Source organism: Magallana gigas, chromosome 4 (assembly GCF_963853765.1).
Source record: "Magallana gigas chromosome 4, xbMagGiga1.1, whole genome shotgun sequence".
Taxonomy (NCBI): Eukaryota; Metazoa; Mollusca; class Bivalvia; order Ostreida; family Ostreidae; genus Magallana; species Magallana gigas.
Window position 1 is genome coordinate 13,729,703 of NC_088856.1, and position 22,418 is coordinate 13,752,120.

The 22,418-nt window shown below is 33.5% G+C and overlaps 1 protein-coding gene across 4 annotated transcripts in view; it reads left to right on the top strand.

Annotated features, from left to right (window-relative positions):
- Window positions 1–1,338: 1,338 nt before the first annotated feature.
- Window positions 1,339–22,418, top strand: part of LOC105333888 (protein kinase C delta type) — a 35,342-nt gene continuing 14,262 nt past the window's right edge. For 2 of the 4 annotated variants that reach the window (XM_034450346.2, XM_034450349.2), the window contains exons 1-3: window positions 1,339–1,492; window positions 8,113–8,363; window positions 19,957–20,125. In XM_034450346.2, the coding sequence (XP_034306237.1) occupies window positions 20,002–20,125 (124 nt within the window). In that variant the 5' untranslated portion in view covers window positions 1,339–1,492; window positions 8,113–8,363; window positions 19,957–20,001. Of the gene's footprint in view, window positions 1,493–7,901; window positions 8,034–8,112; window positions 8,364–9,173; window positions 9,365–19,956; window positions 20,126–22,418 lie in introns of those variants that run through there. The other 2 variants (XM_034450347.2, XM_011437101.4) reach the window with 2 other exon arrangements.

A 22,418-nucleotide genomic window follows, 5' to 3' on the forward strand; every position in this document is an offset into this window, starting at 1 on the left:
TCCCCCCCCCCCCCCCACACACACACACACTTTCAAAAACGATGCTACGTGCCTGAAATGTACACAAAAAACATGACCTTTTTGAGCTCTGGCTTAATTATAACTTGATGACTGACATTCAAATTTTGATAGACTATTAGAAATGTCTCTCTGAAGCATTGAAAGCATTAAAAAATAAAATGAATGAATGTTTAACAGAATCGTGACCATGCCCCTATCATAATATAGTATAAAATTTCTAAGCAAGCTTAGAACTTTTTCTCAACAAATGGTTGTAAAGAGGACGCCAATATTAATGCCCCCCCCCCCCCCCCTTCATATTTTTTTCAGATTTCTAATTCTTCATAATAAGTCTGTAGCTATGCAGTTCAACAGAAAATTCACACTGTTCCTTACAGTGTGCGGCTGGTCGCTGTTTTCCGAACTAATAGATCAACAATCATAGTGGACTAGTCAACACCCCCCCCCCCCCCCCAAAAAAAAGAATGAAAGAAAGAAAAAAGAAAAACATGTATGACATCGAAGAAGCTGAGTGAAATAGATATCATAGGTTCACAGATATCGAGGTATAAAAATAAACTCAATGATCGAGTCAAATAGACTAAGAGACCACGGTATCAACAAATGGTCCTGCCATTGAGTCAGCTACATAGGTATGCTCTCCGTGATTCTACATCATTTCCATTGTGTGCTCATGCTTGATCAACCAAATCCCACCAATATATATGGTTGGGTCCTCCTTTTGATAAGATTTGACATGAACATAGCTCTTATTACAATCCGCGAGAAACCATGCATACTAGTGCTTGTTTAAATTATAATTACTATGCTAAATATACAAACAAATTAATTTGTAGATTATTTACATATAGCAGTGTCATGCGCTGATAAAAAAAATAAATTCGGGGGGGGGGGGGGGGGTGAGAGTCCGACGGTTATTTGAGATTTCCAGTTGGGGCTCCATGTCATATTTTGGGTAATTTTATAAATTAAAGAACTATATACACCCCCGATGCCCCCCCCCCCCCCTCTTCCTGATCCGCATGAGTGTACATATGCTCCTAAAGCTTATATATCATGATTCAATTTGATTTTTTTGTCATTTGATTCTTATTTGATATGGTACAATGTATCAGTAACCCTACATAATAATTTAGAGAATTTGGTCATGTTCAGACATCCTACATAGATATCATCATTATAGGAAATGATTTTTGTTTAACGTAAGCAAAAAAAAAAAAACCAGGTTTGATGACAATTTTCTTCGAATTGCCTCTCAGCTGAATCATGATTTTTATTCAAAACTTATAGATTTTCCTTTCCCTGTGAAATAAAAACGTCCGTGCCACGCCCAATCCGGAACTGTACTCAGTGGCGGATTTTATTTTGGTTTATATAATCCGTGACGTCAGAGTGTAGTTTTCCGCTTTCATGGTTCATTTTTTCTGCACAAGAGTTAATGTTTTGGACATCTTTACCTTGTCATCAGCAGGTATTTTGATTTAATTAATTCACATAACTATTATTTTTATATTTTGTTTGATATATAGTTAACGGATTATCTGTTGTCTAGTTTATTTAACGACACGGAAGAAACGTAATGTGTGCATGAAAGATTTAAGGCTACAGAAGTTTAAAGATCACAAATGTCACAGTTTTCGTTTCTTCTATTGACGATGTTTTTGTGAGAGAATAAATAACATTGTTACGTAAACAGGACACGATTTTTAATTGGAAATGTCGTACTTAGTATCGGTTCTATAGCGTATCTGATTGAAATTTTCTGTTGTCTGAGATTCTCATCAAGATTTTATCCATGTAGCTTGGGGTTTTTATGTATCCATGGGGAGAACAGGTTGACAGAATTTCGTCTCAGTGTTTTGGTTTAGGCCTGTTTGTAAACAACCACGGTGCCACTAAGATGTCTACATTTTAATTAAGAATACCAACTTGTCATCTTCAAAGTTAGAAAACAGGCCGCTGTGTGTATGCATGCACATTTTCTGCATGTGAAGAATTATTATATGAATTTATCTCATAAAATAGAAAGAATAATGTGTAGATGTTCATTATTCATGTATGTACACCTGTAATATGTATTATATTTCCAATCTTTTTAAGCTTGTCTTTAAATTCATTCAAAGAGAACAATTAAAGCAAATCCACTGGAATTTGCTAGTGGATGATCGACCCACTAAAGTGTATACAATATAGTAATTATGGTAGAAATGCAACAGTATGAAGATTTGCTTTATTGCATATAAGTTCATAAAACCTATCACATTCACATTTTAAATTCACAATGTGAAAGTGAGATACGTATATAACTGGATCAAATACTAAATCACCTTCTCTCTGAACTGTTGGCTATGTTAGCAGGAAAGAATTGCCCTGTGATGACTTTTATGAGGTAACCATTAGCAGCCCAGAGCTTAGCAACCAATTAATACCCAACAGCAGACAAATTCATCCATTCCCTGCATACAGATAGCACATCATAATAGCTGCTGAACAAAACCTTATATAATTAATGGTATATTGGAGCCTATTGATCTCTGGCAGTATTTATGTATGCATTTATGCATCTCCTTCTATTCCCATTGGTCTTATGATCAATAATTTACTTTTTGACCAAGTAACAGAAACTATAAGGCCACAAGTTAGAGTATTATAAAAGAAGTGTCATTTTAAGTGCTTTTCTTCCCCTGATAATGCAGTGGTATTGTTTGGTCATCAACCTATGTTAATATGTTTTCTCTCTCCACAAAAGGAGATGATTTTTGTATCCAGTGCTGAATTTATGTTATTGATTTCAGAAATATAATATAGAGTTTGCCTGACAGATACATGTACATATATGATAGGTCTTTGACCTTGTCTAGATGTACAAGTTTTCCACAAAGGAAAGCGGAGAAGTGCAAACTTAAATTATATTAATACAATATGATATATGAATCACATCATTTCCTTGTGAATGTCAACACTCTGTGTTTAGAGTGAATACATAACAAGGTTATTATTATAGAAGTGTAAATTGACATCATTATAGCATATCCTAAATGAATTTTAACAACATGTATTTGCAGAAGTCGGATGTTTGCAATATCATATTTAAGTTTAAAGGCCGAACATTTTACAAACGCCCCCTTTTTTACCTGTACAAACTTCAAAAAGATGCCGCTTGTCAATCAAGTTTGAAACAATAGCACCCAATTTGATTGACGTGATCGTCCAAGCGTAATCTTGCCAGGTCCGCGGATTTCTGTTTACTAGCAATTAACAACGTTATCTTTGATATCTTCCGTCATGTATTAAAAGGGGGATTAAAAATTGAATTTTTAACATTACCAGTATTAACATTGTTTATGAAAAATAATTATTCAGTAATTGAAAATACTTAATTTATATTTCAATCATGTTGAATGCATGTGATCTAATAAATTCTACGAAGATGCATGAGCAGCTCCAAGGCACATACACTCTTCTGAGCTACTGAAGCTGTATTTACTGGTAATACACTCAACTGGAACTTGTTGCACGAAAACGTCACTCCATGGAAAACGAACTCCATTAATTCTCACTGTGTAATGGATACCTTTACATTCCATATTCCAACTGATCGTATGGTTTCTTATACAATTATATTTATTAAAATTACCTTCCTAAACAATGTCAAGGGCTAAACACAATGTACCGACTTATATTTTTAAAGCAGAATTAATTTACTGAATTTTTTTCAATTGTACTTTACACACGTGTGGTTAGAGAAAATTCGGACGACGCAAAACATTTCTGTATAAAATCGCTTCGTATGGTCATTAGAACAATAACATATTCAAACTAAGACCAATTCTGACTAATTATTTATTTCCTGTGTATTAATTTGCTTCCTGTGTATAGCGATTAGCAGCATTCACGACCGCAGGTAGACTGCAAGCCCCGGAGGCTTTCACACCTCTAGAAATTAAGCCCCGCCCTCACCTGAGATTTACCACCCGGTAAAAATGTTCGGCCTTTAAGGTACAACTGTCCCACTGACAAGGTAAATAACTCTAGTTGGACTGATTTGACAGTCACATGTAATATCCAGCATATTTATTTTATAGCAAAAATTAAGTTAATTTTGTCAAATTTAACCTTGAAATGTATCCTAAAGTTGTGTGCATTTTGATTAGAATTTTCATGTAACTAACATGGAAAATGTACATATATTAATTTTCTTTATAATTTGACAGTGTTATGGATGATGATCCTCCAAGGGTATAATGATGAGATTAGATAAAGATCTATATTGTGGCAGGCCATAAGTTGTATTTTACAATCTTTTAGACCATATTAAATTTTAAATTTATTAAATTTTTAAAATTTTGACCTTACTTGATGAAAATGATAGATCTGAAAAAAGGTAACTATTACCAAGATATGAATACATCTGTGCTTCATAGAATTTTATGGACCGAGACTAATTTGCATGAGACATTCTTTTCAACACTTCCCAAAGAGCTTTTAAAGGCCAAACAAGACTTTTAAACAACGACAATTCAAATAATGTGAGGAGACATGTATATGTATGGGTACACATTCCATACTTGTTTTTAGTTTAATTAACTTAAGGTTAAATTAATTACAGTCTAGTAAACAAATATTGGTGCTGACATAAATATAAAAGGTTAATACTGTCATTAGGTTGTCATAATGTAATTTTTAAAATATCAGAGTTAAATGATTAATAACTGTTGACATCATGTTATACTGTATTGTTCACAAAAAATCGTAATTGACAAAATCCGAAACAACCGACATTTTTTTACAGTAATGATAAAGCTCAGAACAGATAATTGAGATATCAAAGCATTTGGAGGCTTAAGTTCATGTTTTACCACCATATAGTCTTACAGCACCAAAAGACATCTTGGTATTAATTGATGCAGTTTAATGAGCATCTTGCACACACACTGCTTTTGAGCGATAGGATTTGAGACAACACTGGGGGATACTTTAGGATTCTGATTGACAAAACTAATGGAAAAGGTGTAAAAGATCTCAACAAAGTTACCATTGAAATAGATTACAGTTGGCTTAAAACATTTAACATATCTGAATGATGGATGTTGCTACAGGGGGAAAAAATGTACTTAGTGACTTAATCAGCAACCAATTTTAATCTCTTCCTGATGAAAAAATGGATATTAGGTCTTTTCACTTGCTCAGATAATGACTTTGTGTTGCAGGGAAATGTTAAATGAACAGGAAAATTTTTCTCGTGTAAACCATGTAAAAGGAGTTGGATTATATTTTTGAATGTTAAACCTCGGATGTGTGATGCCTGATTTCTGTCAAACACTGTATAAACAAGTAAGAGCCATGGGCTAGGGAGATTTCGAATTTAAATGAGGGTTAGAGTTCACAGTTTGGTCTGATATTTTTTGTGTTTATTACATATTGCAGATTCAGCTGTATATGCAGTACATGGTTTTGAATCCCATAACTTCTTATGTTTTTACAGTACCATGGTTCCATGCAATTACCAGTATTTAATCTTTGTCATTATTGCAAATTATTCCATATATATACTTTCACACTGTAAATAATATATTTTTTTTCTGTTTGACATCAAACAGCAGATGCTTATAATTCTCCCATTATGTACCCTGATTTCAGTGTGTTAACTGAGCCCTCTCTATAAACAGGTACACTGTGCTGTTTTGAATGAAAGCATGCCCGAGCCTCCTTTTCTTCCTATAATACAAATGAATTCCTTAAAATCATTGATATTATTAATGCACAAACAATATTTTCATACCTTGGCTATTAATCTAGAATTTTATATGTCCCCTTGGCCCCAAGCCCTTCCCTCCATAAAGAAAGAGGCTGCTTTTGTTGTCTGGAGAGATCTCAATGGCTCTTGATGTCATGTTTCAGTGATTGGATGGTACACCCCTTCCTCATTCCAGTGACTTTACTCACCTTTATCATTGAACACAGGTAGCTTAGCTTCCTGATATGATGGGACAAAATCAGACCACTTTCACTGATTCCCAGATTGACTTTTTATGTAATAGAAATCAATCATTTTATCAGGTTTTTGTGTTCAAGCTCTCACATGCATGCACTTTTAATACTCTAAATTCATGCAATGATAACATTTTTGTATATAATGGTAGGCACTTTGTGTTTGCCATTTGCTGGAAAGAATGGAAACTTTTATTAATGAAAAATGATAAGTCCGCTATGCATCAGTGTACATGTATGTAATACATTAGGAATATAGCAAAGGGAAAAAAATTAGGTTGTTGAAGTTACATGCTCTCTGGTGGACATGCTTATAAAAGCTGACAAACGTATGTCTATGAAGAATGAAGGATGTTTGATAATTGGGCATGCTAATAATTATGACACTAAAGATTCTTAATTGGTAGGGTATTTGACAAATTATGTGATGAATGACATTAGGAGGCAAGGTTTTCAGTAGATTTAAGGCTAATGCATTCAATCACATGCATTTAATTTTCTTTGATTAATTGCACATAATTAATACAATATGGATGCAGCTATATATAAACCCATGCATGCACATGGAGTCAGCTATACTGTAGCTCCTGCTGAATGCATTTGCATGTACAGATCTGCTGTGTCAATATAAGTTACTTCGTACATTAATGCATTCACATTCAGGTTAACATCCTAAAGGCTGTAACTGTCCAAGTCGAAGTCGGCTCAAAGATCAGATGGATCACTTCACCTCTTGTTTACAACAGAGAGTGTAAAGTGTCTATCTTACTGCTAAGCCTGTGTGATGTCTGCTACTCATACCCTCCCAGTTCCCAATGAAATATATGGCTAAAGCGATGTTACCAGTTATCTAATGTTCGCACTGTAGGAAAGCATGAAATATTCATGGGTTTTCCTTGGGAGACATTTGTGGCTGTGTGTAGATCCATTAGATATAACAGTATAGTCTAAAGCTCATTGTAAGGGGTCTGGTAAACACAGAAATTGATAAGATATTGCAATTTCTTAGGAAGATGAGCATGTTATCAAGGACTTTGATAAACCTTTATGTGCTAATAATGGAGTTGTTATCTAAACCTCTCTGTGAGTGTGTATCTTGGGTATGCATGAATCCTATATATATCTTCCCCATGGTCATTGCCACAGTAGAAAATCCACCAGTGGTAAAGTTAAATTAGAAAAAAAATAACTATCAGAATTAATCTTAAGAACGTGTTTGAATACATTTAAAATGCCAATCAATTTGATTTTTTTTCTTCGGTAATCGATAGCATGATTGTATGTATACTGGTAAGAAAAATTCAAACATAACAGTATATAGATTTGTAATGTGGTGGTTTCATGATAGTTTGCAATTTCTGGAAATGAATTGCCTTTAATAATACAACTCATTTCAAACAACTATGTCCTGATGGACCATAACAAAACCAAGAAATCAATTCCAGTATACATATAGGGAACTGATATTTGTTTGATAGGAAAGTACAAAACATAATGGACATGATCAAGGAAGGTCTGACTAGTATACGTGTATTAATTATAAATGAAGATGGATATTAAGTATATTATTATATGTTTAAATCAGATAATGTACCATCCTAAAGTGATTTTTTTCTAATATGAATAACAGCACACCCAATTCATATTTTTACATATTTACATGTATTTAAAAAAATCTATTTTGTTAGAAATGTCTCTATATATATTATCTGCTCATTTTGATACATAAATATACACAAACCATGATTTAATGTGAATTGGTCATGCACCCAATACATTGTAGCTGAGTCACCACAATGAAAGTTTTCCCTATTATTCCAGTTGATTGAATCAGTCGGAGTCCGCTGTCTATTATTCATCCAGGTCTATTATTATCCAATGATTGCCTCCCACAACCCACGATCCTATTTAGGGGTACATTTACAACCAGCTATCCACTCATCACGCTTTCGTGTTTGGGATTTAAATGTCGACTTTGCCATGGTTGAATGGATATTTTAAATATGGCCCTTGGCTAGACTGTAGGTTTTGCATTCAATGTTGTATGGTTGAAGGAAGTGCTTGTATATTGTATTAGTGTTTGTTGTCATTCTTTTGCAGGTCATGTGATTCGATACCCTTAAATACCGTAACTGTAGAGGTCGGGTATCTGTGACTATCGAGGTATATACCAGAGAGAGGCGTGTCAGTAGTACCTCACCTCAGGGAACTCAGCTGGACATAAGAAGAACTCTAGGCTGGTCTGCAATTGTAAAGAATTTCAGGGGATTTTAATGGCTGAACAATGAACTAGAGGATCAAGGGACTCAGACACTAGGCCTGAAAGCAGCACTTCAATTGACACAGCTTGGGTAAGATTATCATTATGACTAGACATGCAGTTGTGTCTGCTATTCCTTGCACTTGAAATTTATGATTTATTGTGTATACCTGTTTTAAGTACCCTTGAATGAAGGACCCCCATATGTTATCTTCATAAAGATGTTAAAGTGTTTTTTGGCTGCTACCTGTACAAATGTACTGTAACGAGAAGAGTACTGAAAAGTATATGTATACCTGTGAATTTTAGTTTTCAACAAAGTAGTGAACAAATCAAACCTTTTACGTACAGGTGTACTGAGAGTTAACAAAAACATAATCTGCAGTACTTTAAATTTTCATGTTCAATTAAAAATAAGGTAACGCTTCGCTACGTCTTCATTACATAAATATTTTCGTTATCTGCTGTTATCATCATATATTACAATACATTTAAGATACTCTTGGTATTAATTTACAAGCTAGCAGTGAATGAGTGGGGTCTGGTAAAATCATGTTTTATTAGTACAAATCATTGATGATCATGAGTGCATCATTTTCTTGACTTGAATGTATCAAACACCCATGCATACATCCTGAGTTCAAGCTAGCTTATGGAGAGAGAAAGAGATGTACCTTCATATCCACACAGGATACAAGTCTTGGCTCCCCCGCGAGTGCCGGCCAACATCAGCACTGATCATTATACATAGTCACTGTAATGAAGATGACCTGAATCAGATATATGTATAATGTATATCTCTCTCTCATAACAATGACAATCTGTCTGCTGGCCATTTGTCATTGGCTGTTTATTGATTTGATGTAGCGTTTGACTACAGATAAACAGGAGATTCAGTATTGTGAGAGATGAACTTACTCTCATATGCTGCTATGTAACCTCTGGAAAATTGGTAAGCTAGCTGCAATGAGAGACATAGAGAGGAAGAGCGATTGGATATATTGTTGTTACAGTAGTGATTTCTATCGAAATCTATTGGGGCAGGCTTAGCTCCTCTTGATGCATTACTCTTCTTTCAACCGATTCAAACAGGTAATATTTTTTTTTAGATGTTTGGCTTTTTCAGTGTCATGTTTCTAATGGTAGAGTGATACTAGGTTTATGTACCTGTAATTTATCTGTAAAGAGAAGATGGAGAAAAAGGAGTTTTCTTGAAGACAAAATGGGATTGCATTTTTAATTACATGATGCAACCTAGCTTTCTCTGCCATGTACAATATTGTGCAAGGTTGTCTTTTACGTTATCCATGTGAATATAAATTTAAGAGTGGGAGGGAGAGAAGGATTAAGGAAAAATGTCATTAGAAATGTTGCTTTTACTTCCCTGTTGATTGTATGTTAACCTTAGATAAACTGAAACTTTCAAACATGTACATGAATTTGTCATCAACTTGCTAGGTCAGCATGCTTATTGAGCATTGAGTTGATTGTTGCTGTTGTTGTTTTTTATATGTACTTGCTTACCGAAATTAAAAAAAACAATTATTGTTGGTGTTTTAAGCATTCACTAATTTCTGCTACATATACAATGTATATTATAAAGTAACTTTGACTTACAATTTTTTGGGGTTTATCCTGCATATATTAATTATTGCATGTGATTGGTGTTGCAATTTGCAATTGAACATATTGCATGTATAGTTTCGTTGATTTTAGTTGTCCTTTGTACAAGAATTATGTAGTTAATGACACCTACATGATTTTATATATATTCATCATGATTTTTTGAAAGAAATCGGTATATATGTGATGTAGCTATCGTGATGGCACCATTTTTCAGTCTTCATGCAAAAACATCAACTTAATTTATACCTCCGAAGTGTTCAACATTGTGAGACATCTAGAGTATGCATGCACATGTGTGACTAAGTGTAAATTTATATGACCTAATTATATATCCCTTAAAAAGGTACAGACATGATAATACAAGCATGATAAACACAAACAATTAAATGTATGTACATTTGGACATTAAATGAATTTGTTTATCTACATGCATATATGTACATCGAGTTTATAAAGATAATTGATATGTGTATTGTAATTATACTTGTGTGCAGACACATACATGTTGATATACATATACATGTGTAACAGTTGATATGTGCTTGTTTATCTTCACTGAGCAATAAATAAATACTGAGTGTACATTTTTAAATTCATAATCAATGTACAAGTTTAATTGTTTAAAAGATGACATATATTTAGTTATATATGTAGAGCCAATTGTACACATACAAACATGATGTAATTAGTGTATATGTACATGTTGTTAGTAGCTAGGAGATGGTTATGTTACAACATTGTAAGTACTTTTTGTTATGATACTGATAGGGGATCTGTGTAAATCTAGCCATGCTGGAATGCTCAGACACAATAAGGCAGGCATACATCAGTGTATAGTGAAGGGATTTAGATACTAATGAATCAGATTTGTTACTGATGCTCCGCAGTGCATTTTAGTTTCACATAAAAGCAAACATGGCATGGCATTGAAATCTGTGTTGAATAGGAAATCCTCTAAATTTAAAAACTGTATTTTGGTAAAGTGTAAAATTCATACTTTAATCTCTAAAATCCACACTTTAAAGTGTAAAATTCACACTTTAATCTATAAAATATACAAATTAAAGTGTGAATTCAGGACCAAGAGTTTCGTCAAATGATATGATACAATGATTCTACCATAATGATATATATTCAAATAATTTAATAGAAATTATAGGGGTTACATAATTATATGCATGTAAATAGAAATATTTGATGTTTGAGTATTAAATAATGTCATAGACAATTAACCTATTCAGAACAAGGAGACATATATTATTTATATGAAAAATTATTGTCGAATGAATATGATATATTTCGCAGTAGCTCTAGGTTTTCTATATAAATACAGTATAATTTGAGTAACATGATATCCCTTTATCCTATATTTTCCAGTATTTTCACCTTCAAATACTGAAATGGAAAGCAATAAACTGTATATTTAGCATTGGCACAATAAAGTATAATGTAAACTACAAAAGGTCATCGATTTTTGATATAATGGAAAGCAAAGTTATTTATCTGAATTTTTAAACCATAAAGCCAACAATCAATGATGGAATAGATAAATATAATGATTGAAATACTTCAAATAGCTAAGTATCATGCTGCATTATTTATTGATCTCATCCCCATGACTCTACTTTAGTATCTGAAGTGATATCTAATCAAAGCTGTGGTATCTTAAATTATCTTTTAAAAATGTTGTTTGCATCATATTATGGTTATCGTTATTAACTTCCTGTTGGGACGACAAGATGTCAGGAAGGACTTAAGTCACTGTAAGGAAGAAAGCTACTACATTCTCTGTTCCCCCGTCATATCAGTGACCGTATATACATGTAGCATATCTACAAGTTACTGTCTAGAAAGTGCAGAATTATAGTACATGGCTTTGATTTACAAATAGACTAACAAAAAGGGGTGTATTGTTTCTTTTTTTTTCAATACAGCTATTTATTTGTTACAGATCTTTGTCTGAAGTAAACGAGTGCATATGTGTGCATGCATATATAATTCATAAATTACTTAAATATATATTTATATATACATTTTTTAAGTGTTGAGAGCAGCTTCTGTTATTGCTTGCATTTAGTGCCTACATGTTAGCTAACAACTTATATTTAGTTGTCAGTACTTGTGTTTGAACCATTTGTATATGTATTATATATACAATAAAATATGTTCAAATTCAACTTATTCTGTAACTATTGATGAATTAATTGATTTACTGTCAGTTGTTAAAAATTACTTTCCACATGACATATATCAACTCTACAGTACAGTACAACTTGCTAAATTAGTGGTTGAAACATCTCTTTATTAAACAATCTTCTAGTTCCTGTAGTTATAGCATAAATTTCAAAAAGAGGAATATTCTTCAGCTCCAAGGAATGTTCTGGAGATGTATAACTGCTGTATGTTTTTGTTCAATTTCAAAAATAATCTTTGAAGTCAAAAATGATTATATTGTTGTGATCTTTAGAGACCGACAGTGATGCTCTCAGTACGGCCTTTTGTTGTTTTAATTTAACAGCGGTAAACCCTTTCTGATACTGATTATACATTTTTCTCCTACTTAGTTGTCATAGTAACATTATAATTATGCTAATTTCTGTTTCCCAGTGGTAAAAGATGCAGTGTGATATTCTCTATTTTGAACAAAGTACATGGCGGGAGGTAGAACAAAATTAATTCGGGATGAAAAATTATATTGAGTTTGGGATTATTAATGCAGTTATGTATTATGATGTTCTCCTCCAATTTCATTATATGAAAGCAATATTTCACTGCAGTCAACAATAGGTCAGAGCTTGTTTATTACACAGAGATGAACCGGCCAAGTTATTTGCTGGCTTGGCGCTATGTTCTTTTTTATTTATTGAGTATCTATTCATTTCATTGTCTAGATCAAGAGTTCTAGCTACATCTAGAAAATGAGTCTCTCTTGGTTTATGCCATCAATTGTTTGTTTTTAAGTCAATGCTTAAAAGTTTTTGTATTTTGGTTGGAAATTATTTCCTACTTTATTGAAAATAGTTTTTCTCCACCTCGATAATTGAGAAGGGAAATGTTAACACGTCTGCTTTTGTCATCTTTGAGGTTATGGTTTTGTATTCGATCAATAATTGCTTGTCAATGAGCAATAAACTCATACTGCATGATGAAATTTGTAAAGTTTATCATCTAATAAGGGATAATATTTTCCTCATTGTTGTTTGTGTTTTAAAAAAAAATCATTGTTATAACACAGTATGAAAATTATTCATGCCGGTTTATAAACTTAAGTACCCTTTCAAAAGTCAGGTGTCCCCTTGTATGGATTAAAGGTCAAGATTTATTATGAATTGTAAGTTAGACTGTCTTTTTGATGCAACCAATCCGATTGCACATCGTTAAGAGTTTGACAATTAATCTTCGGCTGTACTTAATTGATGTCAATGTATTTAGTATGTAGAAAATGAAATCTTTCTCATTATAGATTGACTTGTCTTCTGGTCAATCTGGACTATACCTTTAATATTTATATGCATATATTTTTCAAGTATTACTAGCAGTACCTATATAACTCTGTGCTGAATCTTTGTATCTTTATCTGGATATATAATACCTTAACCAAGATTACATAGTGACTGCAAATTATAACATGCAATTGTTAAATTCACAAAAATGCTTTTGCAGTGTGGACTAGTTGGTTGAACATGTTGAATGCATTAAAATTTTTAAGATTACAAGATTATAAAAATCCTGTTGCGCATGCATTCATCATAAATGCAGGTATCTTTAAGTTTGCATTATCAATAATCAGAGCTGAAATTTTCTAGTGTGAAAAACTTGCATTGATAAGATTTTTAAGGTCTTCCGTTTCCAACGGAAGACCTTATTGTTATTCTTCGGATTCTTTTTCTTCTTCTTCTTCTTTTTTTTTCTTACGGATTTTTGTGCACGCGATATCTCAGAAATAGCTTGACCGATTTGCACGAAATTTTCAGATCTTACCAACTATGTTCTGAACCTTATCGGAAATAATTTTGGTTGATGACGTCATTTCCGTTCTTGAGTTATTGGCATTTTAAGGATTTTTAGGGGGTTGGTTTGTCCAAGGGTGTTCTCCTAAACTACAAATGATATTGATTTCAAAATTTCAGGGATGATAGACAAAAGATTGTTAATCTGAACAAAACCATTCCTGTTTATTTAGCACAAGAAACACCGGAGCTCGGTAGGGCTTGAAATTTGAGATATGAAAAGCGTCGTGAATTTTTGTGCTTTCTTTGTTTATCTCTTTTCTGGAAAATATTTTGATATAACATGTAAGGTAAAATAAGTTTAAATTTACAAGACCTTTTAGCTGATATCAAGAAAAAGGGGCTGGCCCCTTAAATTAGGGACCTATAGGGGTCTAAGGTCTTAAATCTATAGCTCCTCACCGAGGGATATTTCGTAATAAATTATAGAAGCAAATAAGTTTATCTTACAGTTATGAAGCCCAACAGTATAACGATTTTATCATGCGTTACGTAATTAGGGGTTTTTAGGGGTCAGAAGTCCAAAATTTTGATGCTCAATATCTCAAAATGGAGGAAAATTTTGATAAGCAATATTGAACAAAAGATGCTCAAAATATTGAGCTTAACAATAATCAACCATAATTTCTTTGTTATGCGGTCCTTAAAGGGACTTACACGGTCGGCCCCTAAAACAACCCTCTCCAGATATCTCGAGAACGGTACAGAATTTTTAAACACTTCTTGCACAAAATGTGTTTGAATTGACTAGAACATTCTTATGACATCAAGAAAAGGGGGCTGACCCTTGAAATAAGGGGCGGAGGGGGCTCTAAAGTCTTTTAATGATAACTATTTACTGTGAAATATTTTGTGATACGTTATAGAAGCAATTATCTTTATTCTAACGGTATTCACCTATATATGGTAATCATTTACTCCTTTGTTATGTTGTTAAGGATTTTAATGGACCAGACGTCCAAAACTGTGATCCTCAATATCTCAAAATAGAGGAAAATTCTGGAAAGCAGTATTAAACAAAAGATGCTCAAAATAATGTGCTTAACAATGTACAACCATGAAATATTTGTTATCTGGACCTTAAAAGGAGTATTAGGACCGGATATCAAAACGATTTTTCCCAGATATCTTAAAAACGGAAACCAATTTCTAAACTCTTATTAGCGGTACACAAAAATACCTTAAACTAGAATGAATGAAAAGGAGCTGATCCCTTAAATAAGGGGCATTAAAGGGATATATAGTTTTTCACCCAATACTCGTAGATCCCGCCTCCTTTTCCGGATACGTTTCGTTGACGCAGATCAAGAACAAGGTCATTCCATATTCTAAAAATCGGACGGAAGACCTCCTCGTTGCTCGCAACGAGATCGTGTCTAGTTTTTTCACTGATTATATACAGGAACTCACGCCCATGAATCAATTAAAGGTTATCAAAATGAGAAATGTATGTACTTTAAATATGAAAATGAAAGTAAAAAAACCCACTTGCAATCCACTTGCTGATCCAATATGTACATGCATGGCTATGACATTTGCATGCATTTTTTGGACACTACTAATTCAGCTTGATCTGCATATATGAAGTGATTTAGAAATGAAGTGTACATGCATATTTGTGGGTGATAATTTTGCAGGGTTGAAAAATTGAAGTAGAAGGAAGAATAAACAAGTAGGGGGGGGGGGGGGGGGGTATGGGGGGTTAGCTTATAGCTAGATAGTGTTTAAAATGCAATAGCTAAATAGTGTTTAAAATGCAATAGCTACCCCCCCCCCCCCCCTCCCCCGGGTCTTCGAAACAATCCTGAATTTGTGGGATTGCGGCAATCCATGTAAAGTAATGGAAGATCTGTATCTACCAATCTGCATTTAGTAATATGTTTTATGTACATTGTTTGTTACGGATTTTTGGAAATCATATTGAAATGTTTGTACCATGATTATAATTGTGAACTGGGGTGTTCCATGTAAGGTGCAGCCTATAGTAACATCAGCTGACATCAGATTCCCCCATTGTTTGTTTTATGCATTAGCACATATTGATGGCTTCCTTGTAACAGTATAAGGAAATGAATTTACAAGGAGTATTGTGTCATTGAGTATTGTGACAGCTGACACAAGAGAAGGTGATGTTCTTAGCGTAAACAGTCAGTCTCCTAGAAAGAATTATTTCTTGAATTTAAATCTATTGCAATGTCGATCGAGCAATCAAATAAAACTTTCTACTAAACTACAGCAAGTAGAATCCAATGTTTGCATGGTTTGTTGAATCAGCAGTGTTTAAGCTGAATTAGAGCAAAATCTAGCACCAAATAATAAGACATGCTACTAAAAGGAGTTTCTCCCAAGTGACAGTTTATTATAAAGTCTGCTTGAAGTTTGAAATTGTACATGATTAATGCTCTGACATTTGAGAGGATAATCTTCTAACTGGCTGCGTGTGGTAGTGAATTATAGTTAGGCCAAATGAACATAATTAGTGAAAGAAGCTAACTGTTAGGCTTGGGAATTGTAAGAAGTTGTTTCCAAAGTAAAAATGTACTGTATTTTTTTTAGCATTTGTGGAATGGGAACATTGATTTACGCAAGAACAAATACTGCCTGATATATTGCACTGGCATTTAAAAGAGTACCTGTCAATAACTGTTATAAATATAATATCATTGGAATTTTTTCTGTCATGAACTTATAAACTGTATCCTCATTATTTCTAGAAATTTTTTTTTTTCAAATTATGTGGGGTCATCAATATTTTTTGAAATTAATTAATTAAATTAGTTGGGTTTAGTTGTTTCAGTTGATCCACCTAAATGTTTTTTCAAAAGTTCATTTAAGCAAGATACATGCAGTTAATGAAGATTTTATTTGTAATTACAGTGTATATAAATGAAATATTATAAATGAGTCACAGACACAGAAAAAACATATATGAAAACATAAAAGAGAAGAAGAAGCAATTGAAAGGCAAAATTCTGTTGCATGTTACCATTTCTGGTTAAAAGCAATTAATTGTCATTTCATCCTGGATAAAGTAAGAACTAGATAATTTTCAGTGGAACAAGTCCATGCCCTAGCTATTATAGTATCCACACAGCTGTAGATCTGTAGATTACTAGTTTGAAAAAAAATAAAAATTGATGGACGATGACCTGTCGCAGAAGCACAGCACCACATACCTATTGCAAAAAGTGTATACGGAGAAAAAAATCAGGAAACGGTACACTTTTGTGCTCAGTAAATATACTTTTTTTGCAGTAGGTGGCGATGTTGCTCTCTGGTCGTTTATTCACTTATTTTCAGATGAGTGAGGCTGTAGTATCCATAAGGAGGCATATAAACAGATCAGCCACCTAGTAAAGTGCATTAGCCAAGGAGCTGTCTATATGCATACATATTGTAATTATACCCCCCGCAAACAAAGTTTGGGGGGGTATATAGGAATCACCTTGTCCGTCTGTCCGTCCGTCCGTCCGTCTGTCTGTCTGTGCAATCGTGTCCGGTCCATATCTTTCTTATGGAGAAACATTGGAAGTTCTTACCTCACACAAAGATTGCTTATGACCTAAGGGTGTGTCATGACCTTGACCCAAGGTCATTTGGGCAAGGTCAAGGTCACTGGCAGAAAAAATGCAAAATTCGTGTCCGGTCCATATCTTTCTTACGGAGAAACATTGGAAGTTCTTACTTCACACAAAGATTGCTTATGACCTAAGGGTGTGTCATGACCTTGACCCAAGGTCATTTGGGCAAGTTCAAGGTCACTTGCAGAAAAAGTGCAAAATTCGTGTCTGGTCTATATCTTTCTTATGGGGAAACATTGGAAGTTTTTACTTCACACAATGATTGCTTATGATCTAAGGGTGTGTCATGACCTTGACCCAAGGTCAATTGAGGAAGTTCGAGGTCATTGTTTCAAAAATGCAAAATATTGTCTGTGTCATGTCTTGTACTAATGGAAATATTAGAAGCTAAAATTTGACACAAAGCTTGCCTGTCTCAGGCCACATAAAACTATTTTTAGACTCTCATCCCGGTCTCTCTGAAAATGGCCTACCCCGATGAAGTATTTATCCGGTTCAGTATACCATTAATTCAAAATGTTAAAATATTAAATGTTTCTTAGCGGGGGGTATCAATTGTGAGCTTGCTCACAGTATACCTCTAGTTTAAAGGAAAGTCCTTGTTTAAAATTTTTTGTTTCCAGTTGAGATATTGTTACCAAGAGCCTATTTAATGCACTTGCAGTTTAAGAAACTTGATTTTCTGTAGCAGTCTAGCTCAGAGTGATATTTCATTTTGATTTTTCCTGATAAGACATTCCAAAATAATCAAAAATGGGTTTGAAATTACATCATCGATTTTGAGACTTGTTATTACTTCCTGAATTTTTACACGTTTTTATTTAATATTTTTACCTGTAAATATTAAGAAAAGATGGTGTCTGTGTTTGTGTACTTGGCCGGTACATGTGTGACATTGTATTAATTCTATATTTGATATGGAGGAATTTAAACACAGATCAAACTATTTTAGGGAGTCTTTTTGCATATTTGTATGTATCTACCATATTCTCTTTACTGAAAAACAAACATTAATAATTTTATATACACTGATGTGTAAAAAAACTTGTACATACATTTACTCTGTATTTTAGTTTTAAACTGAGAATAAAAGTTACTCGATCATCCCTAAATATCTGTATTTCCATCAATTATTGTCAAATTAACTGTTTCATATGTTGCAACTCTAGTGCGTCACATTATATGTGTCATTCACTGGGAGAAGCGGGACCTACTTTGAGCATGGTCACACCTGCGTGTGTATAGGGTACAGTTGCACCGATACATGAGAGGTGTTGTTAGGATGGTGACAAAGTGTTGCTATAGGGAAGTAATCCTGGCTTTGTCAAGGGAAAATCTTGTATCAGTACTTGTGTGTAGGTGTAATTTATGTATTCTCTCGAAAGCCCCTACTGTGTTGTATTGTACAGAAATACTCTGAAAGCTCTACACGTACAATTCAAACAAATGTCATCTAGTCCAGTTTCATTGTTTCGAGACGGTACAAAAGTATCCAGTGATCCACCTCTGCAATTTCGTCAGTGTTGTATTCAATTAGACTCGGCATGTGTTTGACACAAATTTACTCTAGATATCAAATGATAGGTGGGATATTACATAATCGGGAGACTCCATCAGATCTCTCTGCATGGGGTAGCTTCTGTGATGCTAAAACATATAAAACCTCAAAGAAATGAGTTATGTCAGTAGTGAAGCAGTCAAGTCGGAAAGATATTCATGGGAGTGCTGATTTTATTATAATATTATATGTATTAGGAAAAAAATATATGGTCACCAGCAACAACACTAAACCTGCTAAAGGTACAAGATGAAAGCCATTAAAAAGGTGATCAGCACAAACAATGCATTGAATTATTAGATGTTCACACTGATGTTAATGAATTTAGATTCATTTTATTTTAAGGAAAAGGGAAATTAATGAGTAACTCGGAAATGTAGAATTTATATCTCCATCCAACTTGTTGACTAAAAAACTTAACTAATATCATGAACATGTTATATGCATTGTTTTGCTGAATCTCAGTCAATTCACTGGTAAAACAAAAAGATATTTTCTGTACTTGCAATAATTTGAAGTACTGTAGAAGCAAATATTTTCGTTGGGTTCAATTTTTGTTGTTAAACCAAATACAATTTCATTGGCATTTAATTTCGTCATATTGTAATCCCTAAAATGTATTGCATATCAACCTTATATTTATTAATTCTTAGGTTAAAAACTTGTCATGGATTGAATGTCCTTACTTTATACTGCCAACAAAAATAATGACATTAAATCCTGTACGAATATTTCTGCTTATACAGTATGTACAAACTTATTGATAAGAACATTAGCTTCTCCATATGTACCAGTCTGTCACAGTATTACATACCATATGTCTATGGAACGATGATGGATTAGGAATCAATAATTTCCTGTTAATGAGTGATGAGTAGAGAGTAATTTATTTTTTGCTGTGTTTTGTAGGTGGATAGTGAATAATCAAAGTCCTGAGAGTACTCAAGGAGCACGATGCCGGGGGTTGGGTTCATTCGGGTCAAGCTACTTCAGGTAGACAAAGGGGACGCTGTGACCACGTCGGAACCGTTTGATCCGTTTGTAGCTGTCAATGTCAAGGAAACTGTCAACTCACCAGGTATGTTACAATAACATCACACTCAGGGTTGAAATGTTCAGTTCATGATACACACAGTAAACGTGTTCCATTTTGAAAATCATTCAGTGAAGGTGCATATTTATCATGTTATGTAAAACAAGACACAAATATTACTCACTTTAAGTGTTCATGAACCTGATCCTCATTGAAAAATTGAATTACAATGCAATGTCATGTGAATTTTGTGACGGAGTTAATGTGATATTGACATGTGGAAATTTTACACAGCAATTATAATTGTATGAAGAACAGTTGACTGAAAACTGTAGTTACCGTGCTGTGTACAAATTTGCAATTGTTTAGAATTGGATATTTACATGTAGTTATAAACAGTTTACAAATATATCGATCAATGGATTTAGGATATAATTTATATGCATGTTGCTTCATTCTTTGTAATTGTGTACCTGTTTGAAATATTAAACAGGTTTTTTGTTAAGTGTATCCATCCCAGTTAACATTAAGACCACCGACACACTGAATCACACATCCTATAATGCATTATTACAATCACTCCTTCACGGAAAAAGCTTCCTAAATATTTAATTTTATCCAAATCTCTACAGTTAGCATGCAGTTGGGTAATATTCCCTGTTTGTTTGATTGTTATTTAATGCAATCTCAACCCTTGGGGAATTGTTTTATGGACACCATAAATTCCTGAGTATCGATTCCCAGAAAAAGTGGTTATTTGTTGTTTTTATGATTTAGGTTGTCTGCTAGCTTCCTACAGGAACACTCAGTGCCTGCATGCCCATGTTCCTGATTTGTCTTACTATGGGTGATTTTGGCTATAGTAGTTCCTATTTGTGGAAGATCCATATTATATAATGTTGTTATATGTATGACTACATGTACATCAAGACTGGAGGGTTATACCTTTTATATATACATTTGTTGTCTTTATGAATTATTCAGGCTTCCATAAAGGATCATATCCTACCAACATTGTTTCCTTTTGATTAAGGTTGAGAATACTGTTGTCAGAATCTTACAATGATATCCACAGCATATTTGTTCTTAGTTGTTCTCTATATGAATAATAGATTTAGTTTGCAATGGACTACTTTTGTACGGAATCATATCCTTCTGAATGCATGTATATTCGTTATCTTTATTATTAATTGGACAGAATCTTATCCCTGATATCTGTTAAATAATGTCTTAATGATGGTAGGCAGGTTTGATTTTCTGGTTTTATTGCAAGTTTATTCATTGCAAGCTTAACTTTTAATTCAGAACTAATTAATAATTATTGTTTAGATCAAATAAGTGGTGTTATTTTGGTAATGACCAGTATGTACAATGTACTTCACTAGAACATAACTAACCTCCTCTCTTCCTAGCCTAGGTCCCTTCAGAGCTAAAATCAGTAGCAAATTTATATATGCCATCCTAGGCAGAGGGCAGACTCTCTAGTCCAATTAATTCATTAATCAAATTAAACTTGCATGAAGATTTTTCTGAGAGAGAAATATCTACACCAATTATATATTCCCATGGCACAGTAAAAGAATCGATTTAAACTGCTACAAAATGAGATGTCTTTCAGTGTGTGAAAAATAACAGCTTTAATTAAGAGTTGATTATTCCCTATGTTCTAAACCTTCAAATGAATGGGCTGTGTGATCTGTAATTACTCATCTTCAAACAGCGCGGCTGACACTGGAGACTTGATGTAAGGTACAAGACCGCCATATTGTTGGATTCTGAACAAGTTTGCTGTTTTTTTTAATGAGATTGCTCAGAACAAAATTCGATCAGCTCAGATCAAGGTTCAAGTTATTAAGGATGTGAAGGCTGCTATAATGTGGAAATAAAATGATTCGGATTTTGGCAATAAAATGAAAACTACAGATTCTGCTGATTTGCCTGAGTGAAATTCACAAAAATTGCATCAGGATAAAACTCCGAGTGAAGCTCAAAGATGAACAGGGAGGAAGATAATCCCTCTTTCACAGGCACATCAAAGCCATTCACATTTTTGTATAATGAATTGAAATATTATTACAGCTAGCTTATGTTAAAAAAAAATTTTCATTGAATAGTTGAAAATCATGTAAGGATGGTATTATGCTATAAGCACTTAAAGTTACAGAGAGCATTGAATTTCCTGTTAAGAATTAGCTATCATTCAGCTCTTAGTATTAGAATGGAACTGCATGAATAAATGCATTAGTGGCAAAATGTAGACTTGATTTCTTTTCATAATTATAATATATTTCATAAAGATAAAGCTTTGATCATTTAGTCCTGCATTTATAACAAATTG